The sequence below is a fragment of the Ictalurus punctatus genome, chromosome 12, assembly GCF_001660625.3.
Source record: "Ictalurus punctatus breed USDA103 chromosome 12, Coco_2.0, whole genome shotgun sequence".
NCBI lineage: Eukaryota > Metazoa > Chordata > Actinopteri > Siluriformes > Ictaluridae > Ictalurus > Ictalurus punctatus.
Window position 1 is genome coordinate 30,225,346 of NC_030427.2, and position 23,903 is coordinate 30,249,248.

A 23,903-nucleotide genomic window follows, 5' to 3' on the forward strand; every position below is an offset into this window, starting at 1 on the left:
AGGCTCCAGTTCCAGTTCATCCCAAAGGTGTTCAGTGGGGTTGAGGTCAGGACTCTGTGCAGGACACTCCAGATCTTCCACCTTCACACACACACACACACCACGTCTTCATGGAGCTGGCTTTGTGTAGAGGTGCATCGTCACGCTGGAACAGTGTTTGGGTCTCTGAGTTCCAGTGAAGGGAAAAGGAAGACATTCTATACTGGTCTGTGCTTCCAACTTTGCTGTGACAGTTTAGGGAAAAAGCATGGTCAGGTGTCCACATACTTTTGGTCATAGTGTATTCTGACCCTTAGTTATACAAGGAACCCTTAAATAACTCCTAAAGAACACCTTTGTTATGTAATTGGTTGGATAAATCTGCAATAATGCATGAAAATCACTCTTAATGTCTCTTCAGGAATAAAACACTCCATGTTGCGCAGTTTGTTTTTTAGAAAAATAAATTGGCGACGCAATGAGGCGTTGGGGCAGAGTTACTGTCACCCCCCCAAATTCGAGTGTTTCAGTCCTCTTATACCACAGTAACGTCCCAACAATGACATTTCAGTCATTAATCAACAAGCAGTACTCGTTGTCCGTTTACTATTACATTTAATGTTACGTAAAACAAACTGGCTCCTGCTCCATCCTCACTTATAGTATAAACAGCTTACCTTATATAGTGTCTCTCTCTCTACTGAAAACCTTACAGCTTTACCTCCGACCTTCACCAAGCCCTGACGCTGGAGACTCCTTCCATAAACGTTAATAAACGTCTCCTTACAGAAAACTTCACCGTATCAATTATTAACAACTTTAAAAACAAAATGTTTGTGTGAGTGCGCTGTTACTATAGAAACGGTAACGCATCAGAACGAGCGCATTAAATGTAAACCTGTGCTACGGTCGGAGCTGCGGTTCTAGAAAACTTAGTTCTGATTGGTCAGAATGTGTGAAGAGCTGAGCCGCAGCAGCGTCGTGTGATGTTCTCTAAACGTGTCTCGACAGGGGCAGGAAGTAAACTGATGAACACTCAATAACGACACACACTCCAGACGCGTTCTGATGTCTGGATCCGTCAGATGTTTATTGCAGGAGGGAAAAAAAAAACGCTGAACATTAACATGGTGTACAACCCAAGTGTCGACCCGTCATCACCTCCCAGCTACATTCAACACACACACACACACACACACACACACACACACACACACACAAATAATGAACATGCACACACAAATCAACACACCTCAGAATGAAACAGTGTAAAAACACACAAAAAAAACCCCAATACAGTCATATTCATAAGACTTTACAGCTCCAAAATCAATCCACACACACACACACACCCCTAGTAAACGGAAGCTAACAGGTCCCTCGGTCACTCTTTCAGCACGAGCCATGTTGGGTTATCTTGTTCAAGCGCTTTGGAGCCAGAAAACAGTTCTTTAGTGTTAAATCTAAACAGTAGTGTCAACATCACGTACCTCCATTCACAGCTTTAAAAAAAGAAAAGAAAAATCAAATCATCGTACTTTGGTATGCTCATCACTTAAAAATAATAAAAATAAAAATCCATTGTAGCTCGTTTAAGTTACACTCGGTTGAGATATTCGCTACAATAAAGAACAAAAGCCTAACACCAGAATTCTGCAGTTACCTGTAAATATAATCAGTTCTGCAAAAAAACAACAACAATATCAACAGAAACTATGACAGAAATTCTAATGGTTTCCACTACAAACACCATTACAAACCATCAGCGAAACAGAACAGAACATTCCACCATTAGAAACAACAACAAATTACCAGTAGAGGTCCACAGGGACCATTACAGTTTCCATTAAAACCAATATAATTCCCATTATAACCATTACAAATTCTATGAGGGTTTCTGTTGTTGTTGTTGTTGTTGTTTCAGCAGGGAGTGCGTCTTTGGAGTACAGAGAACATGGTGTATAATTAGTTTTTCAGCATGTCCTCACTGTTCCAGATCTCCAGCTGGGTTAAAACGCAGCTCACGTATCGGACGCTGTTGAATATCTGTAAGCGAGGGGAACGAGGTTTTACTAAACCCCCGTCGTGACGGTGGGACAGCGGCGTCGCTTGCGTCAGGGCTCGACGGACTTCTGGTGGTTCGTTAGTTAGAAATAAACTGCAGACGGCTTCGAGTTCAGGGGCGGGCGATACGGCGAAACCTTCACGTCACCGTACTCCTGACGCGATACGCAAAACTAAAAGTATTTCACAAGGAGCAAGAGGAAGCAGCATCCAGTCGGGTACTGCGTGTTTACAAGCACGTCCACAAGCCGTCTGGGAACGCTCACGTCGTTCACGGTGAGGATATTAATAACGCGGTCGTATTGCCGTTCGCGTCCTGCACTTTCGTTGTGTGACTGGTATCGTGGAATCCGTAGTGTTTTTCGAAGTGGAGAAACTACACATGGAGACATGGTGCAACGCCAACACTTATGTTCTCGGGTCAGTGCGCTGAAGTTCCAGCGTGTTGGCGTGCACATGCTCCGAGGTAAGCGATTAAACCTGGTCATGAGAATAAATTAGACGCAGTCCGAGACTGAGACGCAGAGCGATAGAATATCATCAACGTGCTGGTTTTTGGTTTTCGTTCTCGTCCACGTGACGGAGCCCAGCTAGAGATCGTCCATCAGTGGAGTAGCGAACGCTCTCAGGGAAGAGCGGTCACCGAGAGAAAGGCACCGAGCTGTGTTCACTCTCACAGTGTCACGGCAAAAAAAACACACAAAAACAGGATCGTACTACTAAAGAAAAGCTACTTCATCACCGTCTACGCATTTTTACTTCTGCTAAGGTGCTAAAAGACGACTGGATTTAAAAAAAAAAAAAAAAAAAAAAGGAAAAAGAAAAGAGGAAGTGCCAATAATAATAATAATAATAATAATAATAATAATAATAATAATAATCTGACTAAAACTCTATCTAGAATAGTTAAAAGAGATAAAGAATAAAAACTAAACAGAGGAAATAGGAAAATGTTAAAATCAAAGTGATTAAAGAAAAAAAAAAACCAACAACCTCGAAACTCAGACACATGCCTCGACTTCGTGTTCATCTGTAGATGATGATGATGATGAACACTGATCGGCTTAATACACAGAGACGGAGAAAGAGAAAAGAAGTAAAGCGCAGCAAGAACAAATAAACTATCAAGCGATAAAGTCCTGATTCCCGACTGATCAGGCGGTTTTATAGACGCTCGCTTTGCGAAGAGAAAAATTTGACTCAAATAATAACGGCGGCAGATCAAAGCACTTTTAAACTGAACCCTGTTCATCTTATTCAATTAAAGAGAGGAGAGGAGAGGACGGACGACAACACCCCCCCCCTTTCCTCACTCCTAGTCCATCTTCAAAAAAAAAAAAAAAAAAAAAAAAAAGGGAGAGATGTATTTCAGCAGTCAGCAGCATGTAGGGTCACATCCTCTGGAGGAACAGGAAGAGTCTCACAGCAGAACAGCGAGAGGAGAGTTTAAGGCAGGAGTCACAGTGTGGCGTATTAAACTCACACCGTGCGTGTGTGTGTGTGTGTGTGTGTGTTATCTGGGCTGGAGGCGAGCGCTCAGGCCTCTCCGTGCCTGTGTGAACTGCCTCTGCTGGGCGAGGAAGGACTGAGCCTGACCAGGAGAACTGGCGCGCTCCTCCACCGCCTTCTGATGGAGAGCCATTCCCTACACACAGACATCACAATGAGGAGAAGAGGAGGAATAAATCACGCTGTGTCGGTCTGTTACAGGAAAATAATCAGCCACGTGGCGGTGTGATGAAGCAGAGTCACTACTACACAGAGTACTGTGACCTTCATTATTATTATTATTATTATTATTATTATTATTATTATTTTAAAGCACACCCTGAAGTGTTTTATTCCTCTTACAGAAAATTTTCTATTAAAAGAACAACACATCAGACCTTTATTTTTATCCGTTTAGAGTTACGTTGAACGTTGTGGGACGTCCAGGAAACAAGTTACACGTATGGCAACGCATACAATCACGACTCGGATACCTTCATAAACAGCCAATCAGAGGGTGCGTGTGTTTATCGACTCTGAACAGTCAATTGACGGAAAAGAAAAATGTTTTTGATTTTTTTATGAGCAACAGCAGAAACTTCATCTAGTTCACGCTACAGAGCTGTAACGACGGGATTAGGGGGTAAAAGTAATAATACTGTTCTAGATCAGAGACCGATTTCTTACCATGTTGTACCAGGCGCTGATGATCAGCTTCTCCTCCTGATCATGTCTGGACCGGCTCTTCTCAAAATCACGCTACACACACACACACACACACAGCATGAGTGTTATTGTTTGTGCAGTAATACTGCATGCATGTGTGAGAGAGAGAGAGAGAGAGAGAGAGAGAGAGAGAGAGAGAGAGAGAGAGAGACGAGCAGTATTTGAAAGCGCGAGTACACTGCAGAACACTAGGGGGCGCTCGTGACACACCGCTGCTGAAGCGCTGAGAGTCTAGGTTAGGAACGTGGGCTGTTTTGAAGCTGTGTTAGCGTTACCCAGAAGTGTTTTGCTATGTGTCATGTCTAAGTAAGGAGCAGCAATGCACACTCACACTAGTGACGTCACAGGGAACCAACATTCATTTTCGGTCTGTATAAAGTTAAAATCGGTTGATGTTACCGGGTATCAACATTAAAATCTGTATTAGCGTCATAGAAAAGAAAGAAAAAAATTCATTTCAGAGCAGTGGTGAGAAGGCGTTTCTGGGTCCCAGGGTGTGAAAAAACTCAATTCCACAAAAACATGCACAAAAAAAAAAAAAGGCTGAAAAACGAGTCGTAAAAATGAGCGCAGACTTACACGGCTTCCATTTTTAGAAGTAATCATAGCAGCATGCTCCAATATCCACACGGAAATCACACTACACATGGTATGAAGGAGATTATAATCTATAATCCGTGTTATTGTGATATTAAGAGCTTTACAAGTTTTCTTAATAAATCTGAATATTTTCTTAATAAATGTAGTGATGTAGGAGGTACGTGTGGATCACGAACAGCAGCGATGGAAAAGAATCGTTTATATCGGGTGCTTTTGCGTGTGTAATTCGTTTGAGGGGTTTTTACGGGACACGTTTTCTCCAGAGCCTCATCGGCACAGACGTCCCGCTAAACCGCACAGCCTCAGGAATCATCCATCTCGGCAATCGGTCAGTCACAGGACGTGACCGTTTACCCATAATCCTCAGCACAAACCTCAGAGTGCTGTCTCACCTCCAGATGTTGGATTCTCTTGTCTCTCTCCGAGAGCTGGTTCCTCAAGGCCTGGACCTCAGGACCGACAGAGTTGGGCTTCTGCTTCGGGTCCAGTTTCTTTATCACCTACACACACACACACACACACACACACACACACACACACACACACACACACACACGCTTGAATGATGCGGACAGTCACAGAAAGTTAAATTGTTCCAGATTACAGACTGCAGGTGAAATACAGTACACTATTTCGAACAAAGAAGAAAACCATCGTAATAACGAAACTGAGCATCGAGGAGCAGCTAAATGCAGCTACAGTGCTGAGTCAAGTGTGTATACACACACACACACACACACACACACACAATATTCAACATGCATCTGCCAGTAAAAGGTGTATGTGTGTGTGCAGTGTATTTGCAGTGCATACATGTTCTATAAACTCAGTGGGCGGTCAGTAGTTAAGGTTCTTGTGCTAGTAACTGAAAGCAGTTCACATCTCGGCAAGGATCACACACACGGTTCCCGTCAGGCCCTTACGCAAAACCGTTAACCCTTTACTCTTCAGCTCTAATCTCAGGGTAAACGTGTCCGCCAAACTTAAGAGGCGTGAGAATAATCAAGTTAAGTGGTTTTTCTTGTTATTCCTCAATAATAAGGATAATAATAAAGGTTTCGTTATATATTCGAGTATTAGAGAAGCTAAAGGATTGATGAAGTTGAGTGGCATCAACACACTGCTGAAATATTTATCTCTTGCAAGAGAGAGAGAGCGAGAGAGAGCGAGAGAGTGTGAGTGTGTGTTCACCGTCCGAGCTTTTCCCATGTAGCACTTGTATCTCTCCTCCATCTGCTTCATGTCCTCATCCTTCTTTCTCAGAATCGTCTGCAGCTCATCGATCTTCTTCGCCACTGAGAGACACACAAGCGAGACCCGTGTTTATTTCTCTACCGCTCTAAACTCCTCGTTTTGTAATCGCCACAGAGGGAAGGCGTTCGGTTAGTAACGGAGGAGTGTGTATCAATGCTGTGTTAATACTGCAATGTGAATTACTGTTACTGTCCACGCCGGGCTCCAGGTCATCGATCACTTCTCGCTTCTTCTGCAGATCGGAGTGGGCTTCATGTAGCTTTTCTCTACACGCACGCACACACACACACACACACACACACACACACACACATTTAGACCCCCTCTGATCACACACTTGGTCAGCTTGTAACTCACTCACTCCCCTGACCACATACTCACAGATGCTCTTCCAGTTTCTTCTTCAGCAGAGATGACTGAAGGAGTGGAGGAGAAAGAAAGGGTGTGATATGAGTTCATCATCATCATCATCATCATCATCATCATCATGTCCAACAGTGGTGCAATTAAAGCAGAGCTTCCTGTACACTAGAAATGCATATAAAATGAATGTTTAAGCAATTATTATTATATTTTTAGATATGAACGCAAGTCAGTGGCAGCGAGTGACGTCACAGTGAACCGAACGTGTGATACGCAAGAAATAAAAGAATCCAAACGGAGTGAAGTGACTGTTCCCACCCCGACGCTGATTCTGTTCCGAAGTGTTTTATTCCTCTCATACCACACAACAGTGCGCTGTTCATTTTATTCTATTCAAGAACAATACGTCGGGATCGAAAATTCATCCATTCATAGTTACAGTTAATGTTGCGGAACATCCACGTGACATGCTCCCGTTCTCACTTACGCTACAGCAGCTATAAACCAGCCTCCCCCCTCCCTCGAACAGAAAAAACACACACAAAACAAAACAAACACGTTACGACGCGCCGACCCTGGAGACTCCAACAATTTGTATCGTCACTGAACACCTGTGGAGCGTACGAGAAACGATAAGGTGTCAGAACGAGCGCGTTAATATAAAACCTGTGACTTTAAAGACCAGCCGCACTAACCGACACCTTCTGACCAATCAGAATGGAGAACTGTTGCATACGGGGAAAGAAAAATAAACGGATAAAAATGGACCGGACACAAACTATACGGAACATTAGTGCGGTGTGGGTTTAATGCACCGTGACGTCTCTCTTTGCCACACTGACCACGATCATTTCTCACTGGATTTGGACTGGAGTCTGATGCCCCTGGATTATAGATAAAGTGTAAACATACAGTAGGGGTTGCATGACTAGTTTTCACAATTTTACATCATTATATGAGAATGTTAGAGAAACTGCAGAGAAGCTGTGTATTCCACATGTCCTATTGGTTAGCGCAACCCCTAACGTACACTTAATAACTCTTAACAGCAGGCAGACAGGCGTGTATGGGCGGTACTTACGATGGCCTAAGAAGCAGCCGATTGGTGGATTGGGTAGGGTCGGCGGGGAGAGACAGAATCAAGCAGGAGTTTCATTCGTAAGTTCACCACAACGCAAAGCAAACAAGGTGTTATCATGTCAAACACACATCAAACAAGCAGCAATCCCGAGTACATTTACACTCTGCGTTTCAAAATCATAAGCAGGAAATCACTTCAAATGACACGTCGACCTCCGAGCCGAATCATCAACCGTGATCTGACGAGATCATGCGTGTAAAGACCCACCAGTACTCACACGGGCAGATCCATCACAGACGAAAGAGTACACAATCCCCTCCTCATCTCAGCGCCAATGGGGACGGTGCGCTAACGTCGCTAACAAGCAAGACTGCATGTCTAAATCAGCACAACTTAAAGTTGCTTAAAGGAGGCGTGGCTTTCCACATTTCCTAGGCTTAGAGTTTGGAAGAATTAATTCTGTTGATAACACCGGTTCAAATCTGAGTAACAGATTCTGCTTTAAAAGAAACCGTTTATATACACACGGTGTCACTGAGGTCAGTTCTCTTGTTTGGGACGCGATGCTAAACGAGTGGCTATGAGCTGGTGGCTATACGGTGCAGAATTTGTTACATGCTACATGGGCGTCGTAGCTCCAGGGCAAGTCTACTGAAACAAACAAAGACCACTTGAGAGACGAGAGAGGGAGTTGTGTACATTTTATTCTTTCACGCACTTTTGTGAATCAAGAGTGACTGCCGACAAAGCATCAATCACCAATGGGTGTGTGTGTGTGTACATGCAAATTAAGGGTGTGTGTGTGTGTGTGTGAATATATACATATATGAACAACTCACGTCCTCAGATTTGCTGTCCTGCTCCTGGAGAGCTTTCTGTAGGTCCTCGACCTGAGAACGCAGCTCGGCTATCTGCTGCTGACTCAACCTGAGAGAGAGAGAGAGAGAGAGAGAGAGAGAGAGAGAGAGAGAGAGAGAGAGAGAGAGAGAGAGAGAGAGAGAGAAATGAACGAGTGAGAGTGGTTAGAACCGTTTGTGAAGCTCTAGATGACTGTAGATGATCAACATTATTTCTGACAGAAATAAGTGAAATTTCATTACATTGGGTCCACACGCAGGGGAGGAGAGAACGCACAGAGAAAAAGAGACTGAAAGTGCAGATGAAAGTGCAGATAATGTAACAACGTCTTAAAACTGAAACCAGAAGTGTACTCGAGTGAAAGTTACAAGGGTGCAACTTTATTTAAACGTACTCAGAAGTGCGTGACGGATTTAAGCGATTTATAAGAGAAATATAAAGAATAATAATAATAATAAAGGATTTATAAGAACAGATAAGGAACCGTCACAGTTCTAGATTCGTCTAGAACTTCTTGACAGTTCTAGAAGAATCTGATTGGACGGTCTAAACTGAAATGGCAGTGAGATGCGTGGGAGTTAGACTGATCTATACGTAAAGCGTACAGTCACTGGCGAGGTGAGAGAAGAAGAGACTTTCGAGATTTCTAACCGGTACTTTGAAGTTCGACATTAAAATGAAAGGAGTGAGTAGCATGTTTTTTCTTTCTGGGAAATGTAAATACGTAGAGAGTACGCGCAAGCTGTTTCTGTAACACACAAGGAAAGTATACGCCAAAATACACTAGAAGGCCAAAAGTGTGTGGACACCTGACCATGACACCCATATGACCGTTACTTCTCCAAACGGTTAGCACAAAGTTCGAAGCACACAGGTGTACAGAATAATCCAGTTCTCCTTCACTGGAGCTCAGAGGCCCAAACCTGCTCCAGCAGGACCATGCCCTGCGCACAAACCCAGCTCATGGTGTAGAACAAAAAACTGTGCACATGCACCTCTTCTGTTAGTTACTAAAAACAAGTCCAAATGTTTCCACGTCCCGTTCTCTCATTTCAAACCAAACGACCAAAAGCAACTGATATTTATGGATTAAAAATGTACAGCACTGTGCAAAAGTCTCAGGCGCATGCAAAGAAACGCTGTAGAGCGAAGATGCCTTCAACAGTAATGAAATTAAAATGTTTCCTCCATTAAAAAAAAATACTATGAAGAGCAGTAAACAGTAATAAATGAAACAAAGGCGATATTTGGTGTGACGACCCTTTGCTAATGATAAAAAAAATGCATCATCAATCTGAGGTAGAATCGGTGCGGTTTTATAATGAAGTGTTACTGAGAGTCTTACAGAACCAGACACGGTTCTTCTGGAGACTTTGACTGTCGCACTCGCGTCTTATTACTGCACAGAAACTGATGTTTGTGAATCGAAAATGTTTTTGTACTGACTCGATAAGGTCATCAAATATAAATATTACAACGTTAGAAAAAAATTAATCAAAATAGGGTGCTAAAACTTTTGCACAGTACTCTCTCTCTCTATCTATATATATCTATATCTATATATCTATATATATATATATATATATATATATATATATATATATATATATATATATATATATGTGTGTGTGTGTGTATATATATATATATATATATATATATATATACACACACACACACACACGCATGCATATATATATATAAAAATAAATAATATGTGTGTGTATATACACACACACATATACATACACACACACACACACAACCCATGCTGTGTGGGATTGGACTCTCACTCTTCTGTATAAAGCACTACCATACGGCGTTTACACATAAATGACCTCATCACAAATGGTTTCTTTCTTTCTTTTTAATGGAAAGTGCATCAATAGCCCGTAAATCTCACCCCTACCAGGCATGCAGACTGTGGGCAACATTTGTGATGCAATCTGTTGCTTTATCAGCCCACACTGTCTTCTGAGGATGGGAAATGATGCACGCAAACACATACATAAACACACACACACACACACATATATATAGCGTAGGCATGCTCACACATACATAGTTTTCGGAAACTGACCTAAATGCTGATGGATTTTACGCATACCCTTCACTCGAAATAAAAAACCCTGACACATCATGATGATGAAAGAGAACCTGTTCTGGGTCTCGAGTGTGTTCTGGCTGCGCTGTGCTTCCTCAAGCTGGGCCTGCACCTCACCGAGCAGCCGTCTGTACGTCTCCTCCTGAACACACAGCATCTTATTCTCGTTCTGAAGACGCACCATTGTCTCCCTTCGAGAGACAGACAGAGAGAGAGAGAGAGAGAGAGAGAGAGAGACAGAGAGAGAGGGCTGTCAAGATGAATATCACCTTCAGAGTGAAATACGGAGATAACAGGGTCGGTAATTCATCAGGGTTCGACCACTGCTTATTGAACATGATGCATCACAAACAGGAAGTGCAATTGTTTAGACACTATTATTTATTTATTAATTAATTTTTTAAAAGCACGTGCACTTGAAAGATCCATCCATCCATCCATCCTACCCTAGGGGACTCGGGGGACACCCTGGACGAGGTGCCAACCCATCACAGGGCACAATCGCACACCCATTCACATGCTACGGACAATTTAGAGATACCGATCTGTCTTTGGACTGGGGGAGGAAACCGGAGTACCCGGAGGAAACCCCCGAAGCACGGGGAGAACACAGGGCGTAAACTCCGCGTACACAGTGCGGAGGCGGGATTCGAGCCCCCAACCCCGGAGGTGCGAGGCACACGTACTAACCACGAAGCCACCGAGCACCCCACTTGAAAGATCTGATCGTAAAGGGCGTGGATGCTCAGAGTTTTGCATCGTCCTGCTGCATCAAACTAAAGTGTAAAATTTTACACAGTCATGATTCATGGTTCAAGTCATCTCCCTCGTTATCTGCATCATCAATAACAATAAATACTACACTCACAGTCCTGAATTAGTAAATAATTTAGCCACAGCAACCAGCTACATACATCGTCGGGGCATGTTTGCACGTAAATAACACACATATGAATGTAAATGAGGGTTTGTGTATGTGTGTTTACCTGAACTCTGTGGGCATGATCTCAGACGCCAGGTTTCCCACCGCGCCGCTGTCAGAAACCAGAGAACCTGCAAGCGTCAACACACAGAAACCCGTCACCATCACGCCATTCTGCCGTAACACACAGCGTACACCGCCATACTGCCGTAACACACAGCGTACACCGCCATACTGCCGTAACACACAGCGTACACCGCCATACTGCCGTAACACACAGCGTACACCGCCATACTGCCGTAACACACAGCGTACACCGCCATACTGCCGTAACACACAGCGTACACCGCCATACTGCCGTAACACACAGCGTGCACACTCACCTAAATTAAACTTCAGGTTCAGGCCAGTTCAATCTGACCAAAATCAGGGGCCATATTTACAGTAAGGGCTAAAAGTAGCTCCTAACTGGCCGATTTAGGATTAAAGTGACGCAGCACGACGTGTAAAGCGCCGACACCCGAGACTCCTTCTGTGAATGTTCCCCAGCTAAAAAATATTTCTCATCACTGATTACATGTTTCACCATTCTACACAACACCGTTTTAAACCCGTTTATCATTAGTGCTAGATTACGAGCCGCATCCGCCGTACAAGCCCTCCGTACGAGGGGTTGCTATAGAAACGATAACGTATCAGAACCAGCACATTAATAATGAACGAATGCACACACTTTCTGACCAATCAGACTCGAGAATTCAACCGCACTGTGGTTAACCACTTATTTACATGATTTTTATTTATTTATAATTTGATTAATTCTTCGCGGTCTGTAAAGCACGTCAAAAGTGAAATATAAATAAAAAACTATTATTATTAGTAGTAGTAGTACTAGTATTAGCATGATTACTAGTATAACTAGTATTTTAGTTTTAGAGAGGACTATTATTATATTGTTAATTTATGATTATAATAACTACTCTACTGATTGTTAACTCTCAAGTCTTGACTAACTCTGTTTTATAAAACAGCACAACACGTTGATTTGCATTTCAACTGTTTTTGTATTTATTTTCATCTCGACTAACCTGCCTGATTGAGGCACTTTTGCTGGACTTGAACACAGCGAAGCTCCTCGTTCGTCTCTCTCAGCGTGTCCCGCTCAGATATCAACCTCTACACACACACACACACACACACACACACACACACACACACACACGCGCACGCACACGCACGCACACGCACGCACACGCGTAAGTCTTAGGCATGTTATTGGAATCATAGTATGACCAAAACACAGTTTTTTTAACCCACAGTGCGTGTCGTACCTCCTTCTCTTTGAGCAGAGCCTCGTATTTGTCGTCAAGGTTTCTGTACTCAAATTGCCATTTCTCAGCCTTCATGGCCTCTGACGAGTGTTTGGTGTGAAGCTCAAGCACCTGGTCAAGCAGGAGAGATATGAAAGTCAGGCGTCATGAAGCAGGACGTTATGTTGGGTTCCTCAGTGTATAATATATGAGGACATGCCATAATCTCACATTACTTCTCCAAGATGACTACATGCTCACAGCTGTCCCACATGTGTGTGTGTGTGTGTGTGTGTGTGTGTGTGTGTGTGTGTGGGGGCTGTACCTGTTTCTTGTAGGACTCCAGTTGTGTGCGTCCTGCGTTAGCCCTGCGCAGCTCCTCCTCCAGCTCGCAGGTACGCTGCATGTACACCGTGTTCTTTTCCTCCAGCAGACGCACCTGTCTGCGCAGGTCTCCCAAATCCTCCAGTTTACGCTTGTACGTCTCTACCAGCGCCTCCAGGCGGCTCACGCGGTCCGACGAGTGCCTGAAAGGAAGAAGCAGCGTGATGTGATTTAGTCATGAGCCTAACCTAAAGAGACCCCCAATGCCCCGAGTTTCCTCCTACAGCTAAAGGCCTTTCACTGGCTTCAATCAATTCAAATGAAATCAACTTAACATTAATATTATTCCTTATAATTACTCAGAAGGTTTTTAGTGAAGGTTTTTGTTTTTACTCAACTTTTGCAGTGGTACTATATAACAGTGTAAAACATATAAAATTGATATGAACACGTGTCTGTACCGAAGGATGTCCATCTCGTCCTTCAGAGTCTGAGCCTCTTGGGCGAGGCTCGTCAGCTCCTCGTTGCGATGCTGCAGGTCGGCCACTTCTCTATATAAAACTTCATTCCGTACACGCAGGTCATCACGGCTGGTCTCCAGTCTACACACACGCACATACACACATCATTTGCAGTCGGTGTCTATGGGTCTCAGCGCGGAGCTGCACGTCTCAGTCCGTGTCTATGGGCCTCAGCGCGGAGCTGCACGTCTCAGCCCATGTCTATGGGCCTCAGCGCTGAGCTGTACGTCTCAGTCCGTGTCTATGGGCCTCAGCGCGGAGCTGCACGTCTCAGCCCATGTCTATGGGCCTCAGCGTGGAGCTGCACGTCTCAGTCCGTGTCTATGGGTCTCAGCGCGGAGCTGCACGTCTCAGCCCGTGTCTACGGGCCTCAGCGCGGAGCTGCACGTCTCAGCCCGTGTCTACGGGCCTCAGCGCGGAGCTGCACGTCTCAGTACGTGTCTATGGGTCTCAGCGCGGAGCTGCACGTCTCAGTCCGTGTCTATGGGTCTCAGCGCGGAGCTGCACGTCTCAGCCCGTGTCTATGGGTCTCAGCGCGGAGCTGCACGTCTCAGCCCGTGTCTATGGGCCTCAGCGTGGAGCTGCACGTCTCAGTCCTTGTCTATGGGCCTCAGCGTGGAGCTGCACGTCTCAGCCCGTGTCTATGGGCCTCAGCGTGGAGCTGCACGTCTCAGCCCGTGTCTATGGGCCTCAGCGTGGAGCTGCATGTCTCAGTCCGTGTCTATGGGTCTCAGTGTGGAGCTGCACGTCTCAGTCCGTGTCTATGGGTCTCAGTGTGGAGCTCTGCGAGGGAGCCTGACCTGTAGTTTTCCTCCTGCAGCTGCTCGATCTGGCTCTGAAGCAGCAGTAGCTTTTTTCCTGTGATGGTGGTAGAAGCGTCCTGAGGTTCACAGTGACTGAGTCTCTCCTTTAACGACTGGACCTCGGTCTGCAGTGAGGACTTCTCCTCCATCAGCACAGACAGCTGGAACACATACACACACACACACACACACACACAGTAGTCAAATAAAAGTACATAACTACACTGAATGTCTTAAAACTCACTAATAAAGTGCTCGAGGCTTGTTTTCTCTCATGCTGGCCATAATGAAAGACCTGTTCAAGGTCAATAAAGCTTTGTTACATTGAACACTGGAGGGTGGCATGCACAGGCCTGACAGGCTGTGATTAGAGCCGCAGTAAACAAAGAGCGGGGTTAGTCTTGTTTTGTCCTCGCGCCGAGTCTTCCATGCTTTAGACGTTAGAGAGAAAACACAGACGTAGACACAGCGCTACTCAAAGCTAAGGCTGGGCTGCAGATAAACGGAGAGGTGTTGCTCAGTGCCAAAGCGACACGATGTCCGTGGTGCGGAGGAAACCTTTTTGTTTCGGCGTTAATAACTGCGATACTGAGATACTCACATAGCAGACATCGCGTCTCCGTGACGAATCCCACACTGCCCTACGACAAGCTTTACAGGGACAGATATAGGGACTTACTTCAGCACTGGGGATTTTACCACGAACAATGACTTTTTTAATACTAGCGGTGTGTGTATCCACCTCCGGGGCCAAAAATCACTGGACTGACTTCGCCACGGTAACCCGACGTCACGCTTTGATCACGTTCCGTTTGAAACCAAGACGTCTAATCTTCAGTGTAATGATATCAAGTACAAAGCAGATATCTGGGCTTTGTAACCGCGCTCTGAAATGCACGCACACACACTTCTGATGTTACCCAGTCCCTTTATGAGCAAGCAGCAAATCAGGGAGACAAAACCTGTTAGACAGGACACACAGACCGGTCGGCTGTGTGTACATAACACACACACACACACACACACACACACACACACACACACTGCAAGAGCTTACTTTAAAATACCGGCCTTAATAGCTACTTATGGTAATTAACACAATTAACAATGATGTTATTTGGAGAATCTAGCATCTGTGTCCGCATCTAATGTACATTACTAGATATATTCACATATCTGTACACACACGCTACTCTGAATCAAACGAAGATGCACACTGTTAACACACACACACACACACACACACACCTGTTGCTCGAGCTCTCTGCAGCGCTGAGAAGCGTCGTCCTTCACGTCCAGCTCCTCGCTCAGGAAATAATACTTCCTCGACTAGAAAGAGAAAGAGAGAAACTGAGTTCAAGCGTCAGTAATGTTACATAAGCGTCTGTCGCAAATCACACGCTATACACCATTTTCGTACACACACACACACACACACACACACACACACACACACATCACTATCTAGTTCCTGGATGGTATTACTTAGATGTTCTGTACGGAGCATAGAACAACAGTGGTTCTGTCGCGTGATTAGAGGACTAACAGTGCACCGTGTCTCCGTCGTGGCTCGGGAGTCCAACAGAGCAAAACCGGCCGTGCTCCTAATCTGTGGGCTCGGGTATGCGGAAGAGGGCGGATAGCGCTTTCCACCGAGTGTGTTGCGCCGCCACGTGACGCAGCATGAGCGGCTAGCGTGGTGCAACACGGTGAATAAAATTCATCCTTATGCCAAATAAGCACAAGGTCGATCCTGAATGCAGAAATAAACCCTTCAAAATCACCTAAATTATTCCTTGTTCTTCAGCTAGTGCTCCGGATGTGCGGCTCAACAGGAGGTTATACAGCGTAAAGCTGTTCACTCATTCTTAAAAAGTTATGAAAAAAATAAATAAACCCCAAACAAACATGTAACCATATGAATAGTCCAGTCCCCGGCTATATCGGAGTATCGTAATAGTGAAACAGTTTACAAACACAACATATGAGCTGCTGCGTAAAGACATTAGCTACGTGAAGGTAGATGTAGTGTGTTTAGCATTCCTGTTCTCTGTTAGCTTTTAGGCGAGTGATGAGTGCTAGCTGACATTAAGCTAGCTACTAAAGAAATTACAGTAGTACAAAGGGAGTTTTAGTGACACACTCACCTGATAATCAAAGTCTCCATATGTGTCTGGGCTTCCTGACTCCACATGCTCTTTGGTAAGCAGCTGGAGAACACACACAAACAACCCTAGACAAGTCAGATGGTTTTTACTTTACACCGTCACACCAGTCACATGCTCAGGATCTCTCTGAAAACGTGACTCAGTAGATGTGCAGCCTGCAGGGTTCGTTGCCCTGACGTACCCGAGACAAACACGTGCTCTAAACAGACGACAACACGGAGACAATTAGGTACAAATATTTTTCTCGCCATTCCCACGTACGCGTCATGCGAGACTCCTGATCGTTAAAACGTTTCTTCCGGAGTGCTGACTGAATAAACACAAGATTTCTCACGGGGTTTAGAACGGTACGGTCTCATAAAACACGCATGAAGGATAACAGAGTCTCTTTGATGTTGGGGAGCTTTCTCCTCATGTTAAAAACGTGTGTGACGTACTCGACAGCGGGGAGAGACGACCTGGTCCCAGCGATTTCAACGCAGAGAAACGTTTCGCTGGTTACAATGAAAAGTCCACGGAATTCCTACAAAACCTTCCCCTCGCTCTGGAGAAATCCCTCTACGGAGGATCTAGGACAGACACGCTGAAAGTTTCAGGTCAGGCCACACACACTTTAAATCTGAATACAGGTACAGGAGCACTAAACAGGTACAGGTATGGGTACAGGTTTACACCTCTGCTGCAGACACAGGACACACATGGAACACATTTGGGGTAGAGGACATTATTAAGTACAGTTTTTTTCACCGTAACGGAAAACAAAACCCGAGATGGCTAAACAGTGTCGTATACCTCTTGGATGGCCGTCATGACGACATGCTGGACCGACTCCTCAAGGGTCATGATCTGCTGGATGTGTTCTACAGGGAGACACACACAGTCAACTGTTATTAATGCACAGAATAAAACACTCATGTGTCAAGCTGTTGTAGGAAACGAATCAACGATGACGCGGTGTGATGACGCAGCGCGGCTGTCGACACCCTGGAGTTTTAGGAAAGCCGTTACTATGGAAATGATTAGCGCGGTTATTTGCAGCCGCACCAGCACGAGTTAATCAGCTCATCAGAGGAAAGACACTCCTGTGAACGCTCGCTCTTAATGATCTGCGTGGAAGGTGCACGGCCGTCTGGCATCCCAGGTTACCTTGCTTCTTCTCGCAGCTGACTGCGCAGCCCAGCACCAACTGCACCAGCCGACCCAGCTCCGCCACGTCCCCCATCTCCCCAATGAGAGAGACATCCGGAACATGCACGTCTGCTACCTGCTGCCCCAGCACCTGAGAGAGAGAGAGAATATCTATAAGAAAACATAGGCTCCCTAGAATAAACAAAATGGAACTGAAGTGTGTTACCATTTAAATTTTAAGATGTTTTACATCTCATATATAAATATAAATAAATATAAATACGGAGGCCGGACTCTCATCCGATTCTGGAGCTCAAACAGCACATCCGTTGCTACTAAACGTGATTCAGACGGCCGATGAGTCTTTACGGACTACATAATCAGAAGAACGGATCTAAAAAATGTCTAATAAAATGAGTTTAACGGCTTTTATTAAAAAGGAATTAGATGATGGAGATTCCAGCGGCTCGCCTAGAATTAAAACAATAAATGATTCCAAATGAAAAACTGTCTTCATGAAGCCACCACTGAAATATCGTACACGAGCCCGTCCTGTTTTACACCGTGATCAGACACGACTCCGGTCACGTCCGAGCGCGACGAGGAATAAACAATAAAAATACTGTACTCACGTCGTGGTAATATTCCAGCATGCTCTGGAGGATCTTCTTTAGGTTGCTGACCTGAAACACACACATTTACAGTCACATTACACTGGGATATAGATATAAATATAGATATGAACTGGAGCATAACAGATTCTCCTACACAAGGTATTACGTCAGTCTTAGATAGTTCCGTTTGAAGAATTAGTTGTGCTGTGAACGTACATACCTTGATCCTCCAGTTGTCTCCGGTCTCCTCCTTTATCCTGCCCACCCATGCCTCGTTAAACCAGGACGGGTCTCTGGAGGCGTGTAGAGAGGACGACACGTTTCACAAAGCAAAACAAAAACAAATCTTGGTTCTTTACCCAAAACTGACTAGAAAACTTCTCCTACATAACGCATAAGAAAAAATAAAGGGACGGCCCACGTGTACGTACACCGTGAGTAAAGACGGACGTGTGTTTATAAACAAAAACACTCTTCACGGTCAGGTCTGAGAGTATTCTACATTTACTAAATTTTCGGTTTCAATAGCTTTTGTTTCCATCCGAGTTGAAAAAAAATTGCAATATCGCACAAGACATTTGAGAAGAAAGCACTGGTTCCATCCCACGTGTCTTTGGAGGGAGGGAGGAAACCGGGGTACCCTGAGGAAACCCCCCCGAAGCACGGCGAGAACACGTAAGCTCCGCGCACACCACGGGGAGGTGGGATTCCAACCCCCAACCCTGGAGGTGCGAGGCTAATGTGCTGATGTTAGAGCGGTTCAAGAAATTAAACCAAGAAATAAATAAAAGTGGAATATTCAGGACGCAAAGTTTTGGGACACACACACACACACACACTTACATGTTGTGCAGCACGTGAGCGATGGCCACTCCGTTGGTGAGGTCGTGTTTGCTCGTACATGATGGCACCTTAAATGTCCGTAGCTGTGGGGGGGTGAGGTCAGATTTTTGTTAAAACAAATGCGCCACGCGTCTTATCAAGACATTTTAAACGTTCTGCTCCATTTAGCACAGCTCATCTGAAGAAAGGTTGCCGTGTGTAAGGCCGCTGATGGAGAAGGTCTGAAAGGCAGACGGACATCTGGAAAGTTCTTAGCCTGCTGCTTTAAAATACACAGGAATGATGACGTGAATATTTTATTTATTTTGCTGTCACAGATTCCACCGTTGTTAGTGTCACGTACGTTACGTCACGTTTCTGAGATTTTAATACGCGTTTGGATTCAAACCCGAGACACGAGACGGCAGATATGGTTACCGAGCAACCACACTATGTTGATGATAACGGTGTCACAGACTTTATCTCACTAAGCTTTATCTAACTAAGCTTCTGATATACACTATATGGCCAAGAAGTTTGTGCACTTTTTGTGAACGTCCCGTTCCAGATTGATTCCGTCTTTACTGTTAGAACGCGCTCCACTCTCTCTTCTGGGAAGGCTTTCCACTAGATTTTGGGGCGTGGCTGTGAGGATTTTGGGGCGTGGCTGTGGGGATTTTGGGGCGTGGCTGTGGGGATTTTGGGGCGTGGCTGTGGGGATTTTGGGGCATGGCTGTGGGGATTTGTGATCATTCAACTACAAGAGCGTTAGTGAGGTCGAGGTCAGGTGCTGATGTGAGGAGACTCCAGTTCCAGTTCATCCCAAAGGTGTTCAGTGGGGTTGAGGTCAGGGCTTCATGCGGGACACTCCAGATCTTCCACTTTCCAACCTTCACACACACCGTGTCTTCATGGAGCTCGCTTTGTGTACAGGAGGGTTGCACGGTTACTACAGTACTATCTCAACACCAGAATACCGCCGATGCCACTGTATAATTGAAACAGTAGTATAGTCAATACGTTAATACCGTAAGTAATGTTGTATGTGCGGCAGTTAAAGCGACACATCCCTCTGCTTCTGCAGAGCACACACGGGTTACGACACTTCTTTTAACCTAAACTCTTTACCTTAATCTTTAAAGATTTCCTGTGCGCTACCAGAGAGCTAACGCCACGCTAACCGCTGTGTGTAAATACTGAAATCAGGGTTTCGTACAAGGTGCTTGAATTGGGCTTTTTGAAATGTAAAGAACTGGAAAAACCTTGAAAAGAGCCAGCTTTAAAGCATTTAATATCTACCGGTGCTGAAAACGTGCTTAAATGATAAAAAGTCAATAAATACGAAATCGATAAATAACTGTAAAAAGTGTTTATTTTCATTAGAACACAAATACAATCCTTTCACTTAAAATATGACCCTCCCCCTCTGCAGTCCCCCCTCCTCATCCTCCTCCTCCTCTCCCTCTCTCTCTCTCGCACTCCCTCGTTTTAACAGAGACCGCTCCGGTCCACTTCTCAGACTCCCTTAGCGAATTTTTCCCTCAACGAAGCACCTAGAAACAAATTTTGTGGCTTTTTGGGCAAACCGTAGCTACTCTGAGAGTGGCCAGTACTGCCCCATGAGTCCGAGGTCCTGCTTTCCCGCTGCAGGTACACTGCTCTCGCTCTCCAGCAACACTCTTCAGTGAGGGCAGAGAGGAGCAGCACATTCATGCGCTTCTCCCTTTCTCTCAGAGCGATCATTTTACATGTAACTATCGCTGAAATCACAGCACAGCCGCTGTCTAACTTATGTGTACGGTGATTTTGTCAGAGGGCGTCGTGGTCATAAATCAGGATTTTAACGGTGCAGAGCAGCAGCTCGGAAATGACTGGGAAACGACTGCTGGTGAACATGTGACCTCTTAATGCACCGCGTTTCAGTCACTATTTCATACTCGTTCCATTATCTGACAACATAATATCTCTTGTATAGTCCTTGAGAACAAAATAAACTGTGCTCGAGAAGTCCTTGAAAGTCCTGGAATGTAATCATGAAGCGTCTGTACGAGCCCGGTAAAATGTTTGATTAGTAAACGATCTAACGTTCCCAGTTTTATTATTATTATTATTATTTTTTGGAGTTCATTTCCAAATTCAGTTTCTTATTCCTAACGTTGTGTTCATTCTTAGTTCTCTGAGGACAATTTCCCTTTGCATGATTTCACCGCTCCGTGGAACAACAGGTGAAACGTGGCACATTGGATCAGTTTCGTGCCACTGTACGGTTTGGGTTTCGGCCTCTTAGTTCCAGTGAAGGGAAACCGTAGGAAGACTTTCTTTACAGTTGTCGCGACAGTTAACCGCATGGGTGGATGTGATGGTCAGGTGTCCACATACTTTTGGCCATACTGTGTAAATATCAGACTGCGACAGTGTGCATGGAACATGGCGTCTATCTCTCCTCAGGTGCGGTGTTGGAGACAACCGGGGACTGGCGTCGTGTTACTGATGCATCAGGTTGCCTCGAGGTGGCCTTTCCTCGATTACGCAACACCTTAAGTCTGGCTTCGGGTGAGACTTTAGACGCGACGGACGGACCCGGAGTCACTAATCGATCCTGTGGAGCATTTTAAATATCATTTAAGCAGACAGAGACAGGGCAGTGTATCTCAGGCTTCACGTTTAAAAAGACGACAAGGATAACAAACGCTGAACAAACTCGATACAGCTTTTCCACAGATCCAGATCACACCAATAATCAATCATCACGCTTCATCTGAGCCTTTATTCTCTTCCTTACCTTTACTCAGACTTCCTATCTAATGTTATATTTTAATTCATTAGTGTATGTTGATTGTTTTATACGATTTATAATGTCTTTATATTTTATGCTGCTATTGTTTTCCTCTTTGTGGCACTGACACGGTCATTTAACTCACTATTATTATCATCTACTTTTTTTACTACTTTTATTTGTTTGTTTGTTCGTTTTAAAAGTACTTCACACTATAAAGCACGTTGAGCTGCATTTAAAATGTTGAGGAATTAAATGATTATTATAATTATCATCATGAAACGTATGATTCATCGTGAATCGTGACGTAGGCATTAAACCCGGAAGTGCCCGGTTTGCACCTGTTCCACGCTGGACTGTTTACTGGAACTTGTATACTTCTGGAGCACTTTTCAGTGTATTTATCTTCTTTAATACACCTGAATCAGCTCATAAACCCGTTATCAATCCCTGCGGTGTGTAAACCGGTGTGTTTTGAACAATAAACACGGTGAAAGACGATGCTAGGTAGGTTAAGCTGTGCTAGCATGCTAGTCTGACCGGGCTAACAGGTAGCCCGAGGGGACAGGGAGTTAACTAGCGCAGGACAGAGTGCGAGTCGGTGGATTTGAAGCGAATTGGTTGGTAACTCACCCAGCTGAGTAAAGAGTCACACAGCTTGGCTTTGTCCTCGCTCATAACGGCAGAGAGAAACACACGGAGCTAGCGACCACGGAGTTAACAACAACGGCGCGCGAGACGCACACAGAGGGAGAGAGAGTTTTAAATTGTTGTTGCGGAGTGACACTCTCACGCGCAGCAGGTCGATGACATCAGCGTTTCGGCGCACGCGCCTTTTTTTCTTTCTTTTTCTTTTTTTAAAACTCTGCTCCCGCGCGGGTTTCCGTACTTCGCGCGTTGCCATAGCGACGTGTTCACTATTGTTGTTGTTGTTTTGTATCGGTTACATAAGAGAATTCCAGCACATTAAGTGGTACAGCACACAATCAGATACTTCATATCAGCTTTATGTTTAATTATTTAAAAAATAATAATAAAGGGTACAAACCTCATTAAAAAAAGACCACAATATCTACAGTATCTCAGAAAAGTGTATTCTGACCTAATTTACCTTGATATTGATATCATTTTGTCACATTTATTATTATTATTATTATTATTATTATTATTATTATTATTATGATTGTTGTTTTCAACGAAATAACCCACTTCGCCATAAAAACCCGCTTTGTCACACTAAAACCACGTAAAAAGCTATTTTTATTTATTAATATCAGAATAAAGTTTACCTGTTGAAAGGTAGTCTTGTGTCATCACTGTGGGGTGTACGGTGGATTAGTGGTTAGCGCATTCACCTCATCGTCAGGGTTGGGGGTTCGATTCCCACCGTGGCTCTGTGTGTGTGGAGTCTGCATGTTCTCCCCGTGCTGCAGGGGTTTCCTCCGGGTACTCCGGTTTCCTCCCCCAGTCCAAAGACATGCATGGTAGGCTGATTGGCATGTCCAAAGTGTCCGTAGTGTATGAATGGGTGTGTGAATGTGTATGTGATTGTACCCTGTGATGGATTGGCACCCTGTCCAGGATGTACCCTTGTGCCCCATGCTCGCTGGGATAGGCTCCAGGTTTCCCCGTGACCCTGAAAAGGATAAGTGGTATAAAAAAATAGATGAATGTCATCACTGTAATCATAATCATCATCATCACCATCACTATCATAACTGTTGTCACTGTCGTTGTCGTCACTTTCATTATCTTCATCATTGTCATCTTCATCATCTTCAATGTTGTTGTTGTCATCATTATCATTGTGGTTCATTTCATTATCATTTCATCTTTGCTGTCCTTGTCATCATCGCTGTCGCCACTGTGATCGTCATCATCATCATCAACCTTGTCGTTGTTATCATCAACATCATTATCTTTGTTATCATCATTGTCGGTCTGTATCAGTGTCATCGTTGTCACTGCCATCGTCGTCATCATCTTCATTCTCATAGT

At 44.5% G+C, this 23,903-nt stretch overlaps 1 protein-coding gene across 4 annotated transcripts; it reads right to left on the reverse strand.

Annotated features, from left to right (window-relative positions):
* Positions 1-1,042: 1,042 nt before the first annotated feature.
* LOC108272471 (hook microtubule tethering protein 2) lies at positions 1,043-22,923 on the reverse strand. 4 transcript variants are annotated; one of them, XM_053684744.1, is made up of 22 exons: positions 22,539-22,914; positions 19,151-19,233; positions 18,528-18,600; positions 18,326-18,376; positions 17,712-17,844; positions 17,358-17,425; positions 16,545-16,607; positions 15,646-15,726; positions 14,395-14,558; positions 13,535-13,675; positions 13,075-13,276; positions 12,771-12,881; positions 12,528-12,615; positions 11,504-11,570; positions 10,571-10,708; positions 8,395-8,482; positions 6,493-6,527; positions 6,301-6,377; positions 6,049-6,152; positions 5,250-5,357; positions 4,219-4,290; positions 1,043-3,688 (listed from the first exon to the last, which is right to left on the reverse strand). In XM_053684744.1, exons 1-22 carry the CDS (start codon positions 22,581-22,583, stop codon positions 3,557-3,559), a joined length of 2,124 nt encoding a protein of 707 aa, XP_053540719.1. In that variant the 5' UTR covers positions 22,584-22,914; the 3' UTR covers positions 1,043-3,556. The 4 variants fall into 4 exon arrangements, 2 of the variants coding, with proteins under 2 accessions (XP_053540719.1, XP_053540718.1); XM_053684743.1 differs by having other exon boundaries at positions 6,295-6,377; positions 22,539-22,909; XR_008397615.1 differs by lacking the exons at positions 1,043-3,688; positions 4,219-4,290; positions 5,250-5,357 and having other exon boundaries at positions 6,295-6,377; positions 6,493-6,639; positions 22,539-22,922.
* Positions 22,924-23,903: the final 980 nt, after the last annotated feature.

Bases quoted from the DNA above. Each gene is read 5' to 3' on its own strand.
- LOC108272471 (XM_053684743.1), bottom strand. From the start codon at position 22,583: ATGAGCGAGGACAAAGCCAAGCTGTGTGACTCTTTACTCAGCTGG. The intron at 12,882-13,074 runs GTACAGCCCCCA...CTGCTTGACCAG, and splicing joins TGGAGTCCTACAAGAAACAG to GTGCTTGAGCTTCACACCAA. The intron at 3,689-4,218 runs GTAAGAAATCGG...GTCTGTGTGTAG, and splicing joins TCAGCGCCTGGTACAACATG to GGAATGGCTCTCCATCAGAA.